General features: G+C 42.9%; 1 protein-coding gene across 1 annotated transcript in view; it reads left to right on the top strand.

Moving 5' to 3' along the window:
• The window catches only part of LOC111221094 (rapamycin-insensitive companion of mTOR-like), a 31919-nt gene extending 17549 nt beyond the window's left edge, over window positions 1-14370 (top strand). Inside the window, exons 21-38 of the mRNA XM_022744425.1 lie at window positions 50-249; window positions 1120-1246; window positions 1844-2008; window positions 2098-2174; window positions 2775-2853; window positions 2942-3051; window positions 3706-3793; window positions 5457-5549; window positions 5646-5752; window positions 6832-7085; window positions 7141-8143; window positions 8322-8499; window positions 8588-8644; window positions 9887-10103; window positions 10237-10386; window positions 12261-12384; window positions 12470-12608; window positions 14299-14370. Of these exons, the coding sequence (XP_022600146.1) occupies window positions 50-249; window positions 1120-1246; window positions 1844-2008; window positions 2098-2174; window positions 2775-2853; window positions 2942-3051; window positions 3706-3793; window positions 5457-5549; window positions 5646-5752; window positions 6832-7085; window positions 7141-8143; window positions 8322-8499; window positions 8588-8644; window positions 9887-10103; window positions 10237-10386; window positions 12261-12384; window positions 12470-12608; window positions 14299-14370 (3240 nt within the window). The remainder of the gene's footprint in view (window positions 1-49; window positions 250-1119; window positions 1247-1843; window positions 2009-2097; window positions 2175-2774; window positions 2854-2941; window positions 3052-3705; window positions 3794-5456; window positions 5550-5645; window positions 5753-6831; window positions 7086-7140; window positions 8144-8321; window positions 8500-8587; window positions 8645-9886; window positions 10104-10236; window positions 10387-12260; window positions 12385-12469; window positions 12609-14298) is intronic.
• Window positions 14371-14733: the final 363 nt, after the last annotated feature.

Below are 14733 nucleotides of genomic sequence, written 5' to 3'. Positions count from 1 at the left end.
ATCTTGTAACCTGCACCTGTCTCCTAATCCACTGGTCTTTGTCTGTTAGGATGGCCAGGCGTACTTAGAAGACCTGGTAAAGGACATTGTCCAGTGGCTGTTTTCCTCTCCTGGGCTCAAACCTGACCGCAGTCTGCAGGGCAATGGGCTGCTAACCACTCTCAGCCAACACTACTTCCTCTTCCTGGGCACCCTATCAGCCTACCCGCACGGTGTCAAGATGCTAGAGAAGTGCAGCGTCTTCCAGTGGTGAGGAGCTATTGTAGAATCTGACGCCTTTACTCTGAGAGTAGCACCTTCTATTGCAATTGTAGCGTAATATAATTGTGACTGGCCAGGGTGCAAATACTTCTTGCTGTGCATTTTTCAACATATGACAGGTAACAATGACATTGCTATGGATTTAAATCCCTGATCCCGATCCATAAACAGAAACCTGTACTCACCCATTAGAAGTTCATCCTCCAGGCCCCACGCTCAGCAGAGTCATTACCAACACTGCTCAAGTCCAAACTCCTGACTCTGTTGTTCTCTATTGAGAATATAGCCAATCCAGCTAATGCTAGCCTCCAGCTGCACGTCAACATTAGCTAGCATTCAACGAACTTCAGCTTTTTCGTAGGTAGTGTAATCTTTATTATAGAGAATGATAAGAAATAAGAATATAAGAAAACCATATTCTGTTTAGAAAAATAATAATTGCAATAAAAACATACAAATATTACAATACAGAGAGAGAGAAAATTATATTAAAAATGTAAAAGAAATACACATTATAAGAGTATTAAAAAAACTGAAAGTTAATTCATTAACACAGAGGCTAAATACACAAGGGAGTCAAAGGTAATAGGGAACAGGTGAAACTGATTGGGGCGGGGCAGGTAATCACATGAGGACAGGAAGTAAAACAACCAAATACACAACAGGGAAGTGGTTAAAAAAAAACAAAAAAACAGGAAGCACAGTTTAGGATGAGCATGTTAGCACTGTCGTTGTTAGCATGCCAACATTAGTGTTTAGCTCAAAGCTAAATATGAATGCTGTGACTGAAAATACAGCATTCACCTTTCCTGTGGTTCTGTCTTCAATCGGCTGCTTGTTTCCCTGTTGCTCTGTCAGTCTGTTGAACCTGTGCAGTCTGAAGAACCAGGAGCACCTGCTGAAGCTGACCGTCTCCACGCTGGATTACAGTCGAGACGGTTTGGCTCGAGTCATTCTGTCCAAAATCCTCACGGCCGCCACTGATGTAAGAGTCAACACAGCTCTCTCTGACCACATCAGCCGTCCATGTAACTAGAGGTGCACTGACAGTTGGTGTAGCCTATGAATCAATATTATGAATCAATGTAAAACATAATAAAAGTGTAAAAAAAATAGTAAAAAACGTCTCCGGGCACATAAAAATACTGAAGTACTGCAAACTTAATATCCATACCATATACTGCTGCGCAGGCTAAATGCCAGACCTTTTATTAGACCTAAACCAACTCACTGAGGGAACAGAGTCCACTTAGTTGATATGTTATATTTGAGTTTGACCAAAATAAATAAATGAAGCTTCTAGGCTCTATGCTACATACACTAGATAATGAATAATAAGTAGTCTGATAATTATGTGTGGTCTGATGTCCAAGCGTTAGCACGCTGAGCTCGACCCAAGTGGTTTGTAGACTAAATAGTATTTTCTGCGTGATCACGGTGTGCAGACCTTTCTTGACTTCATGCACTTAATCATCTTGGTGCCTGCATAACTGTCCAGGTCGCTCCAGCAGAGATGATTTCTGAAGATACTGAGAGTCTGAATAATCTATATAACATTCTGTTTTGTCTGGGTTGAACGTAGACCTGCAGGCTGTATGCCACCAAGCACCTGCGGGTCCTCCTGCGTGCCAGTGTGGAGTTCTTCAGTAACTGGGGCATTGAACTTCTGGTGACTCAGCTTCATGACCGCAACAAGACCATCTCCATGGAGGCACTGGACATCCTGGATGAAGCCTGTGAAGACAAGGTGAGGAAGCAAACACACAAAATGCATGAAGCTTTCCTTCTGGGTTTTAAATCACTTGATCATCGTTCTTCCTCCATGTTATTCCTCAGGCCATCCTTCATGCACTGACAGAGATGAAACCTGCCGTCACACACCTGGGGGATAAAGGTGTGCTACTGCTGCTAAGGTAAAGCATCTACCCATCTGTGGCTACACTCCCATTCAGAATGGATGTGTCTCTACGACAGGTGGGGTGATGTTATTCTCGTCCTGAACATGAATGTGGGTAATTTTTCACCTGCACCTCGTTAAAATTTACAGCTGTAATGACCTACTGTTTGTCAGTGACCCGGCTGGTTCTCCTGCTGGAGCAGGCAGCGACCTCCAGCGACAGTCAGGGCAGGAGGGCATCCTGTTCAAATTGAACCTAAGGATGAATTGTTAGATTTTGGTGGTAAAAGCTCAAAGGTCAAAGCTGAAGGTCGTGAACTTCACTGTGACATCATAACGTTCTGCAAAAACACTTCCGGCCATTATTCAATGCTGTAACTCCTGATACTTGGCTGGTTGGTGGAAGAAACAATCACGAGGAGGTGATTCTAGTTTCTAGTTCCTTCTTGTCGACCCTGTCTCTCAAATCTTTTCTCTTTAAATCCTCCTTATGTGTTTTTCACATTGCCTTGTGTTTGTATTACTTGTTGGCTTAATGGCTTTGTATGTTTTATGTGTAGACCTTTGAACTTTTGTTGTCGCTTACATGAAATGACCTTGTTTGTGTTGTCACCAGGTTTTTATCTATTCCAAAGGGCTTCTCCTACCTTAGTGACAGAGGATACATCACTAAACAGATGGAGAAATGGCAGAAGGTACATTTCATCCAGTACGACTCTGGTTTTTGCTTCTGACATTAATGAAACGTTCATGGCTGCTCCGTGCTCCTGTGTGTCCCCACAGGAGTATAACTTGAAGTACGTGGACATGATAGAGGAGCAGCTGAATGAGGCCCTGACCACATACCGCAAGCCTGTTAACGGAGACAACTATGTACGCCGCAGCAACCAAAGGTGACTCGCCCAGCGCTGTTTACTGTATGTATGGAGTTGTTCTAATGCTGTAGCAGCTTCTACTCCTGGTGTTTCACCATGATAACAGCCATTATTACAGGTCTTCTGTTTTTCCTTCCGCATCACACTAATGCGCAAGCATCACAGTCATCACAGTTTGCAACCCTGTTCACTGACGTTTTTCCCATTGATCTGGAAGATCTTTGGAACTTTAAAAGTCACCTAGATCATTTGATACAAAGTTTGAATCAACTTGGCCGGCTCAGCATTTTTACACCTCTGAGACGCAGATGTGTTTTTCAGTTGTCCATCTGTCCATCCCGTTCATGTGAACTTCTGCAGATTTGACACCAACATTCACTTGGACTCAAGGATGAACTGATTTGATTTTGGTGGTCAAAGGTCAAAGTTCAAGGTCACTGTGACATCATAATGTTCTGCACAAACACTTCTGGCCATTATTCAATGCTGTAACAACCACAAGGGAGTAATTCTACCACAGAGCATGAATGGGAGTTAATTGCTTGATTGCATCCTGCAGTACATCTGTGTGGATGTATGTTTCCCCACTCATGTATTCAGGTTCATCTATATAAAGAATTGTTGTAACTTTATTGGAACTTCTTACCTCTTTACTCGTGTGTTCTATGGCAGGTCACAAAGGCCAAATGTTTACCTTCCTGTGCACTTGTATGGTCAACTGGTCCATGAAAAGACCGGCTGTCAGCTGCTTGAAGCCCAGGTGAGTTCATCTGACTCACCAGGTTAGTCGTTCACTCATCTACACTGCTTGCAGCAGGATTGTGAATCCAGACGACTCAAACCTTGTTTTATACTGGGCTTCTTATCTGAACCATATTGCTTCACTGGATGACACATACAAAACACCCCCTCCACACCCACACACACTTACAAAGTAAGTAAACAAGGAAGTGAATATAATAAAATAGATACAAAAAGTAACATATATTTTACACTATTAAAAAAAAGGATTAACTTAAGTTCAAGAGAGACTATCCTAGTTGTCAGGGTCCATCAGAGACCGTACCGTTATGAGTAAGGGTTCTCATGGAAATCTAGCTCCTCTGCCACATATCTCAGAAAAGAGTTGACGGAATTTACCAGCTGAAATTACCTAGCCTCATTTAATATGAGATATTCTATTCCACTGTGTATGATTTGGAGGAATTACATCCTTCCATAGAATTAGGTGATGGGTGTTTTCTGTATGAACTATGAGAAAGTGGTTGTTAAATGGTAAATGGACTTGCACTTATATAGCGCCTTTATAGTCTTACTGACCACTCAAAGTGCTTTACAATATTTGCCACATTCACCCATTCACTCACATTCATACATTACACTGATGGAACAGCCATCAGGGGCAATGTGGGGTTCAGTATCTTGCCCAAGAATACTTCAACCCGCTCTACCTCCTGAGCCAAAGCCGCCCCAGGAGCATGTTGAACATGAATGTGCCCTGATGTACTTATTTCTGTCAAACTTAATTTTTGACCCAAATGCAGACACACATGAAGGCAGACAGGTGCAGTGAAGGTACTTTACTAATCTTAACAAAAGTCAAAACCTACAAGCAGGCAGGATGATCAATCCAACAAGGACTGAGGGAAACACAAAGACTGAAGGGTAACAGGACACAGGTGCAACACATTAGGCTGCAGCAGGTAACCAAATACCATCTGCCTCTTTACTTTCAAACGGTCCAATAGCTACATGTCTAAAAAATATGAATACTTCTAATCTAATTAATAATGATTTCTGAAATGATTTAAGTGAAACTGATCTTATTTTTATGAAATGTTAGTTCATCATTATTATTGTTAGAGATCTATGGGTGTACATTTTTATTTCTAAATGCCCAAAAGGCTATGACTTCATGTCACTTTTCCTGTTGTCACCGTCCCCTGCCTCTAAAGCTAGCAAGCTCAACAACTGCTACCAGATTTAGCCAGTTAGCTCCTGTTAGCCACAGCAACAACAATGTCAAAGTAGTTGTGAATCAATCAGTTAGCACAGAAACTAACACCTCCTTTTATTCATTCACATTTAGGCTGTGTATGCTTCTAACTAACTACCTAGCTGGCTAACTAGTTAGGTGTGGGTTTGGAGCTTGGTTTAGACACAGTGTTAACTGTAGCAGCTAAGTTAGCTGGTTAATTCAGAGTTAACTCAGCGGTGTTTTGATTCCACAGATGTTCTTCAGAGAAAGACACAACTCTGCAAAGAGTGAAAACACTGCCATCCTGTGTGGTAACCCAAGCTAACAGGCGCTGGCTAACACTGCTAACACCGTCTCTTCACTTTGTTTCTTAGTAATAAACCAGGCTCATTTATATATTTTAGGAGGATGTGGTGTCAGTTCTTCTTTCTTCTTCTTCCCTCAGAACGTGGTTCCTGATTTAAGCTTCAGTGTTCGATCTCCAGTCCTGGACAAGTGGGAGGGAATCAAACAACTGAAGGCAGCACTTTGGGCTTTGGTTAGTATTTCCAATTCTGTTATTATCTAAAGAAAATATGCTATTTTAATTGAAGGAAATCAACGGCTGGTTTTTACGTATTGTCTTTTCTTACAGGGAAACATAGGCTCATCAAACTGGGGTCTGAACCTGCTGCTGGAGGAGAGGGTGATCCCTGACATCGTGGCTCTGGCCCACCACTGTGAGGTTCTGTCCATTCGAGGGTAGGACTCAGCTCACTGGACAAAAACAAAGATGCTTCTCCAAACCTCATTCATTTGCTGCAGCTAGAGTGGGGTCAATATAGTATATACAGTATAGTAATACGTCAAACAAATATCATGCTAAACAGAAAAATAAAGCCACTTACTTGATGAAAAATAATGCTAGGTAATGAGTGGCTGAGTGTAATGTAAGCCAGGGTGACGTCACACAGAAGCAGGATCAATATGTTTGTGTGTCAGGTGCTGTGTACGTTTTATGCACAGCATCTCTCTTCATTCATTATTCAAATATCCTGACATGGCAACAGCATTAGTCAGTAATTAATGCAGCAGACAGGTAAATGTACACACAGGTTCCTCAGCATGAGTCCTGACCTCCATTAGAGCTGTGTAGACTTTGTTCTACTACAATGTCTCCCACATAAACAGGCAGAATACTGAGTTATAACTTAACAGTCTGATGTGTGTGGAGGTCCGTGTACTATATATTGAGAACTGCTTTCACACCTGCACTGCAACCCTGAACTTTCAACAGACTTCACTGTGCCAGCTCCTGACTACAAAGTACTATCTCCTGTTGTGTGCTACATGTGTGAAGGGGGAATTGTCTGGAGTTCATGGCTCTACAGTTTGTGTCCTGCTACCTACAGATGGCTGCAGTGTTTTAATGAACTGAAGAAGCTTTTCATACAGTATGAAGCAGCTGTTGACAACAGATCAGATTCATTTATAGATAAACACAGACTGATTTAACCACATTAAATGTTACTTTTTGATGCTGATATAAATGTATCTGCTTGTTGGAAAAAGTAAAACAGTTTACTTCTATTTTTATTTCAATAATTGCTGAGGATTTCAGGAAAATAAACTTTCATAACCCTGCTGGTGCTCACTGTTGCACCACCACAACAATCAGGCGCATAAACTGATGAATATCGAAAATTAGAATCTTCAGCTCTGTGGTTAAAATCAAATTTCATTAAGGTATATTTCAGAAAAGTAATGACATTAAAATCAGAGGAAATCCTTCAGCTGTAGTTGTGATGTAATGAGATGCCACTTCTGTGGTTTCTGTGCAGGACGTGTCTGTACGTGCTGGGTCTCATCAGTAAGACGAGGCAGGGCTGCGACACTTTGAAGCAGCAGGGCTGGGACGCTGTGAGGCACAGCCGTGGTACACTGTGGCCTGTGGTGCTGGAGGAGCTGGAGCCGCAGTCCAAACCCCACAACCTGCTGTCCTCTGTCCCCGGTGTCTTCAGGCTGAATGAGTCCACCGGCTCCGGGCTCAACAACGAGACAACCAGCTTACAACCCAGTGAGTCCAAACCCTCCAGTGAAGTCAAACAGTGATTTGATTGCTTTGATAACTGCCTCTGTGCTGTTTACAGGTGTGTATAATCTGGATGATGAGAAGCTGGTAGAAGGCTGTGACTTCTCAGAAGAGTTGTCATTGTACATGTGCCCTAAACTGATGAAGGACCGAGGTCCTTTCAACATGCTGGCATCTAGCCGCTTCCGCAACCGCCTTCTCCACTCACTGTCTCTACCCGGGAAGAAGTCTCGCACCAGCCCGTACCCTAAAGGCAGCAGCCAAGGAGGAGGAGGAGGGCTGGATGGAAAGCAGGGGCTGAAACCTTCCAGCTTATCATTTGCAGCAGCAGATTTTCTCCCTATTTACAACACCAGTCCCTCAGGTGAGAGGGAGAATAAAGCCACAGAGAATGGTGGGAGCACACCCAGCATCGGGGAGGGGGAACTGGACGCGTCAGGGGTCCGTACAGGTGAGAACCGGCAGAGCAGCTATGAGCGTCTGGCTGAGGATGGGCCTTCAGGAGGCGGTGGAGCCCAGTTCAAAAGCCGCAGCCAGAGCTTTAACACAGACACCACCACCAGTGGCATCAGCTCCATGAGCTCCAGCCCCTCCAGGGAGACCCTGCCCCCCACCACAGACCCAGACTGTGTCAGCCTCAACACTGTGATAAGTGCCCAGACCGTCCAGAACACGCACTCTCTGACACCCCAGCCCTGCTCCACACCGCTCTCCATTCCCAAGTCCCTCTCTGCCTCTCTCATACCTCCAGGCTCCTCCCACACCTTGCCCCGCCGAGCCCAGTCCCTCAGGTCTCCCTCAGCCACCGCCCTGAGCAGCTTAGCCGACTGCAGCCTCATGTGCTCCGGCTCCAGAGAGGCGCTGGGATATGCCACCCACAACGGCTGCACAAGTCCTCGGGACGCACTGGGCTACGCCACGCTCAGGAGGCTGCAGCACCAACGCATTCAGCCCTCCCTGTCCCACAGTGAAGCCCTGGCCTCCCCAGCCAAAGACATATTCTTCACTGATGCCATCACCATGAACACAAACAGCCCGGATTCCAGACTCACTTCTCGAAGGTATTTACCAGCTGATACTAATTTCATTTACACAACCTGAGCGAACACAAAATTTACACCTAATTTAAAGACAATATTGTATTTACCAATATGTTGTATAAAGTCTCTCAAGGAAACAATATGAATAGGTTTAATGCAGATTTTTAGTACATGTAATTGATCCTGTGACCTGGTTCAGATTTCTGAAAGCTCTGAGCTTTGCGTCTCTGGATAAGGAAGACCTGCTGAGCCCAATCAACCAGACCACGCTGCAGCGCTCCTCCTCTCTGCGCTCCATCGTGTCCACTGCCACCTGTGGCTCCTCTGTTGACTACATAGGCCTCGCCTTGCCTGTCAACATCAGCAACATGTTCCAGGTATGGCTGATAATCTGTAAGAGTGCATTTCGTTGGTTCTCGTCTGAGATTTCCTGAACTAAGGGATTTTTTTCTTGGATTCCTTCAGATTAAAGAAACAGTTTATTTCCAAAAGAAGACGAGTCCACCGTCTGAGGACCACTCTGCTAAAGTCTCCTCTGGAGACTCTGATGGTGAGAATTACCACCTGCACTCAGCACTGTCAGATTTACACTCAACTTGACCATTTTCTTTCTGTCTAAATGTTGCTGTGATTTCAGCATGTTACACAATGCAGTACAGCTGTATGACGGATGGTCAGGTAGTGGCCATTCATAGGATATGTATGAAACAGATTTAGCTCTTCCCATTAAGCTTTCTTGAATTGCACCTAGAAGGAATCTTGATTCTCAGTTCAGGTAAGACTGGACCTGCAAAACAGTTCAGGTGGGTGTGCAGTCCAAGCCGCCTACATCCAACAGCCAGCCAAAGTTCTTTGGACTTAGTAAGAGCAAACACATAAAATGCCCAAATCCCCTACTGTTCCAGGTTGTTCGGGACTATTATTGCTGGCGGATGGGCGGACTATTTTTTTTAAGCACTCTCAGCTGCTTATATCATTTTGACAGAGAAAGTTTCTGAAGCAGTTTGACAAGTAAATGAAACGTTGTTGGCAGATACCAGATTAATGTCTCTGTGATTGTCACAAATGAGCAATGTTTTTCAATGTATCTATATTTTCACATTTATGTACTTTTGTCACACTTTTTCATTTTCATATTTGTTGTTATAGTAATATTGTAGATGGACCGCTGCTCACTTCCACTGTGGCTTAACGTCTGTATTTGCGTTGTGGCTTTTGCATCTGTGTTAACGCTTAATTTGCATTTGTGTTGTTGCGTTAGCATTTTTGCTGTGGCCTTTGTACTCGTGTTGTAGCTTTTGTATTTGTGTTGTGGCTTTTACATTCATGTTTTGGCTTCTGCGTTGTGTTGACCTGTCTGGGTCTCTATACAGCAGCAGTAAATAATCACGAGAGTCACGGTATAAAATAATGATGATGATAGTGATGATACATTTTATGACAAAGTTCTTGCAATCAATTTGTCATAATTTCATAATTAATTAAGCACATAAGAGATGATTTCGTAGATGAGTATAGACTGCACTTATATATGTATATACATGTTGTTTAGGTTCATGGACGTGGGTCGATGTGGGTTTTTTAACATATTTCAGTTCATTATCTGTCATATGAAATTCTCTCAGCTGTTTATATCTACAAAAGTCCTTATCAAATGACTTGAGTTGACCACTAAATATTTGATGTACTGTCCATGTTCAGACGGCTCTTTAAAGCCTTTTTCTGTTCGAGATGGCACTTTAGACCGCCTCAGCATCTTTTTAGCGTCTGCTGCGTGTGTGCTCAGGCCCCAATGATGGGCGTGGGCCAGCGAGGCTTCGCTCTCAGCTCAGCATCACCGAGCTGATGGCGGTGAGCCGCGAGGAACAACAGCTGATGCTGGGCTCAGAGGAGACGGGTCTGCAGGAGCACAGTGACACCAACTGCCTGTACTGTGCTGGACTGTCCACGCTCGGCTTCAACTCTCAACATGGCAACTCAGGTGATGTCCTGTTTCTGGTTAAATGAAACACACAACAGATGTTAGACACTACAGTATCTGAATAAACTGCAGTCAATGTGGTTTTGTTATGATCTAGTGGAACTCCTTTCACCCTCTTCTTCAGATCTAACAGAGGTGAGCCCGTTATCTGAGTGGTGCAGTCCAGCTCCAGCAAACAATCTGGAGGTCATGGTCCAAGCCAAGCTGTCAGGGGTGTCTGGATTCAGTGACACTGTGTCCCAGGGATCTGGGGGGAGTGGTCACAGCACAGAACTTGTTTTGGGTACGTGCTTGTAAATTATGTGATAGTAGATAATGCTGTCCATCCTGTCTGTCCTCAGAATCAGCAGCTGTCAGGATGTACTCTGCAGCCAGCATCATGTCTTGCATTTGTGTGCAAAAGAAAACACAGTGATGCTGTTTGAGCAAAATAAGAAAAAAACACTGGATTTCCAGGATAAAGGCCGCCAGACAGCATAAGCACTGGTGTCAATTGTTTATGAGTGCACCTGTATATGTACAGATAACATGCAGCCTCTGTAATGGACACTGTGCCGCTCATTTCCATGGAGCCTATTTCTTTGTGGGTTTTATTGTGACGTGAAGAATTATTGTAGTTATTTTGTGCTTCATTCATTTTGGTAGTTATGTTTAGTCAGCTCCTCTAAACTTTTACGTAAGGTGAAAGTGCAGTCATGTCAGATTGACTAGGTAGAAAACTGTATACACTATATATATATATATATATATATATAATTATATATATATATATATAGTCAGTAGTCAGTATTCAGACCCCTTCACTTTTGGCACTTTATAGTGTAGTAGATTTAATTTAATTTAATTTTAAATGGATAAAATTACCATTGTTGCTCATTAATCTACTCTCAATAACCCATAAAGACAAAGTAAAAACATGTTTTTAGAAATTTTTGCAAATGTGTTAAAAATCGAAAACTGATCTCTCTCATTTGCAAAAGTATTCAGACTCTTTCCTGAAGCTCCAAACTGTGGTCTGCTGCTTCCTGTTAGCTTTAATTATCCTTGAGATGAGTCTGGAAGTTGATAGAGTCCACCTGTGGTACACTGAATGGATTGGACAGAGTTTAGAGAGACACACACCTGTGTATATCAGGTCCCACAGTTGACACTGCATGTCAGAACAAAAGCCATGAAGTCCAGTGAACTCTCTGTAGACCTCTGTCCACCATCAAACTGTCGCGAGACAGAGATCGGAGTTAAAGATATAAAACCATTTCTAAACCTCTGAGTGTTCCCAGGAGAATAGTGGGAACAATAACTGTGAAATGGAAGAAGTCTGGAACCAGGACTCTTCTCAGCAGCAGGGCNAGACCTCTGTCCACCATCAAACTGTCGCGAGACAGAGATCAGAGTTAAAGATATAAAACCAATTCTAAACCTCTGAGTGTTCCCAGGAGAATAGTTCCCAGGAGAAAAACAGATCCATAGTGCAATTTTCAGCACAACAATGACCCCTGATAACAACGCTGGAGTGTCGTCCAGCCAAAGTCCAGACTTAAACCCCACAGAACATCTGTGGAGAGACCTGAAGATGACGGTTCACAGAGCTGCAGAGGATCAGCAGGAAGGAAATAAACTGCCTGAATCCAGGTGTGAAGCTGCAACAGCTGCTGAAGGAGCTTCTACAAAGAACTGAATTAAGAGTCTAAGACAAATATGTTTCCACTCTGTCAGATTATTGTCTGTAGATTGATGGGCAATTGTATCCATTTAAATTACATGCAAAGAGTGAAGGGGTCTGAATACTTTCTAAATTTACTGTATGTTTATTTCATTCTTGAACCACAGCAGTATAATACATCCACAAGTGTTTGAACTAATTACTTTCATCTGACGTTATATAAAATGTTGAAATGATATTTCAACAGTGTTTTTTATTTGGTCAGCAGGTGGCGCTGTAATCTATACATATTTGTCAAAGAAGAGATGAGGTCTGGATTTAATTAGTCCACAATTTAAAGAAATTAACTGATTATTACAAACAAGTTTAGAATAAATGTTTTTGTTATTGGTGGATAAAGCTTGTCGTTATCAAATTGGTTCCGGCCCTGAAATTCCGTATCGATGCATCTCGTGTTTCAGATCATTGTTTCATATTCCTTTGTACCTCCGCAGGGGTGAAGTCCATCCCAGAGGACGCGCCGGCCGGCAGGGTCCTGCTGAGGAAGGAGGTGCTTCGTCTGGTCATCAACCTCAGCTCCTCTGTGGGGACCAAAAACCACGAGACCAGCCTGTTAACGTGAGGCTGAAGCTGTCCTCGAACCTCTCTGTACAGTGTTTACATCCAGCCTGTTCTGATCTGTTGGGTAAATGTTCTCTTGTAGGATCAAGGAGAAGTTCCCCTATGCATTCGATGACATCTGTCTATATTCAGAGGTGTCCTATCTGCTGGCTCACTGTATGTTCCGACTGCCCTCACGCCGCTTCATTCAGGAGCTCTTCCAAGACGTGCCCTTTATACCAGTAAGCACTTCTTATACTTTTCATCATGACCCCAATTAGTAGGAAGTAGTTATATTCATAAGTTACAACAGTTTGTACACAACCAGATTTAATTCAGCTGAAACCATGTGTCTGCATAAAGTGCATTTAAATAAACCAGTGGATGGTTTTTAAAGACAGACTACATTTAGTTGCATGGAGCCATTCAAACTCAACACGATCTGACTCTCACAAGACAAGAGGCTGGGCTACTGACTTTTCACTTTGGCTAAAAGCCCATCTGCAAGCAGCAAACCACTGTCTCATGCCTGTAACATGCTGATCACCTTAAACGGTTGTCCTTTGTAACTTAAGTTAATATGGGTTAAGAAGTAATGTCATTTACCATTGTTAATACAGATAGTGTAAGGACCCGTCACCTTTCCAGTGTTGGCCATTTTCTGTAATAGTCACACCCACTTCATGCTATGATTGGCCCGATGTGAGAGGAGCTAGACACTGAACTTCTTTTTCAGTCAGAGCTAAAATAAAGAACTTACTGCTAAGCTAACTAACTAGCATGTAAACAACTGCTGACTTATTTAAAGTCTCTTAAAGGAGCAGAGAGCTCTGGGCGCTGGAGCAGAACTAGTGTAAGTTTAAATGTACAGCAGGTAGTTAGACTGCGTGATGAAGAAAACAGCGACTTTAACTGTGTTCAGACAGAGCAGCAACAAACTCTACCAGTAACAGAAAGTGACTGAGACACCACACTGACGTCAGCAGGTGAACAGACACTAACTGTGTTACTGAAAAGACCTTTTACTGCAGTAGACGTAAAATCACTGTGTAAACATGTTCTCAGATAAAAGTACAATGGAAGCCAGTTAAAATGTCTCTGAGTAAACGTGTTACGTAGTTACATTTTAAAAGGGGAGGGGTAAAATATGTTTTATTATTATGATACAATTATGAAATCAAAGAGCATCTTTAGGCTGCCAGGTGAATCAGTTCACAGGTGAGGAGCACATAGAAAAGCAACCAATTAGTTCCAGTCAGGCTCTTTGCAGTGGAGCTGTATTACAACTTACTGAGGTGTTTCTGTTATTTAGCCTACTTTCACTGATTATAAAGGGGTGGACAAAATAATAGAGACACCTGGACGCCACAGCGAGAGTCTTTATGTAGTAGTAGTTTTGTGTTAACATTTCATTTATCAGTCTCCTTCATTACTAATAATCAGTATTGTATCAGCCCTGAAAAAAACATATCGGTCGACGCCTTCTAAAAAGCACTACAGTGATTTAGCTTTGCACTTCCTCAAAGTTCAGCATATATTTTTAACAGTATTGTGTTTTATATAGTTTGAATTTCCATTGTTATTTGTATGTGTTAAGTCAAAGTTTTACTCAAAGTTAGAGTAAGAGAATAATGAATGAATGACTGAAGCAGCAGTGTAGTGTGGTGAGAAGTGAGTGTAGTATGAACCACGACAAGTCAACTGACTTTCATGTGTAAAATTAGTGGAGTGCTCTTTTAAGTCAAACAATGATTTACTTTTTCTTTTAATTTCTAACTTCTACTTAATGTTCAGTGGGCTGCAGCTGTTTGAACTGACATTTCAGCAGCTGACACAAACCTCACTACATGAAATGTAGTCACACAGATTAACCACCATGACTTTTACACAACTGTAAACACGTGTGCTGATAACTGCCTGTCTCTTTCTCAGCTGTATGAAGAGGCAGAGAGCATCCTGTCCATGTCCCCACAGAAGGATTCAGCTCACCACTCTGACCCCTGACCCACCCTGAGGCCAACAACCCACTCCCCCCTCACCCCCCGTCCCCCCACCACCACCATCTCCTCCAGCTGCTCTCTCCTCACTGAGAGCAAGCAACAACATCACACAGTGACCCGGCGACGTCTGTTGATGCTGAGGTTGGTCCCCTCACTCTGTGCTGCTGGTTCTCAGTGTGAGTGTGTGTCTGCATCTCACTGCTGCTTTGAAAGAAAAGAAGCTGAGGACGATGAGTGATAAAACTAAACTTTTCCTGAGTGTGAGAGAGGACTTGTTTGTTGTGGATGTTGATCAGTCTGATGTTTGCACATAAACAGAGGATATGAAGCAGGTGGAGTGAAGTCAGGCAATCATCAGGTTTCCTCT

Source organism: Seriola dumerili, unplaced genomic scaffold (assembly GCF_002260705.1).
Source record: "Seriola dumerili isolate Sdu_G_001 unplaced genomic scaffold, Sdu_1.0 BDQW01000081.1, whole genome shotgun sequence".
Lineage (NCBI taxonomy): Eukaryota > Metazoa > Chordata > Actinopteri > Carangiformes > Carangidae > Seriola > Seriola dumerili.
Note: the sequence above shows the minus strand (reverse complement) of the source record. Positions and strands in the feature narration are given on the sequence as shown.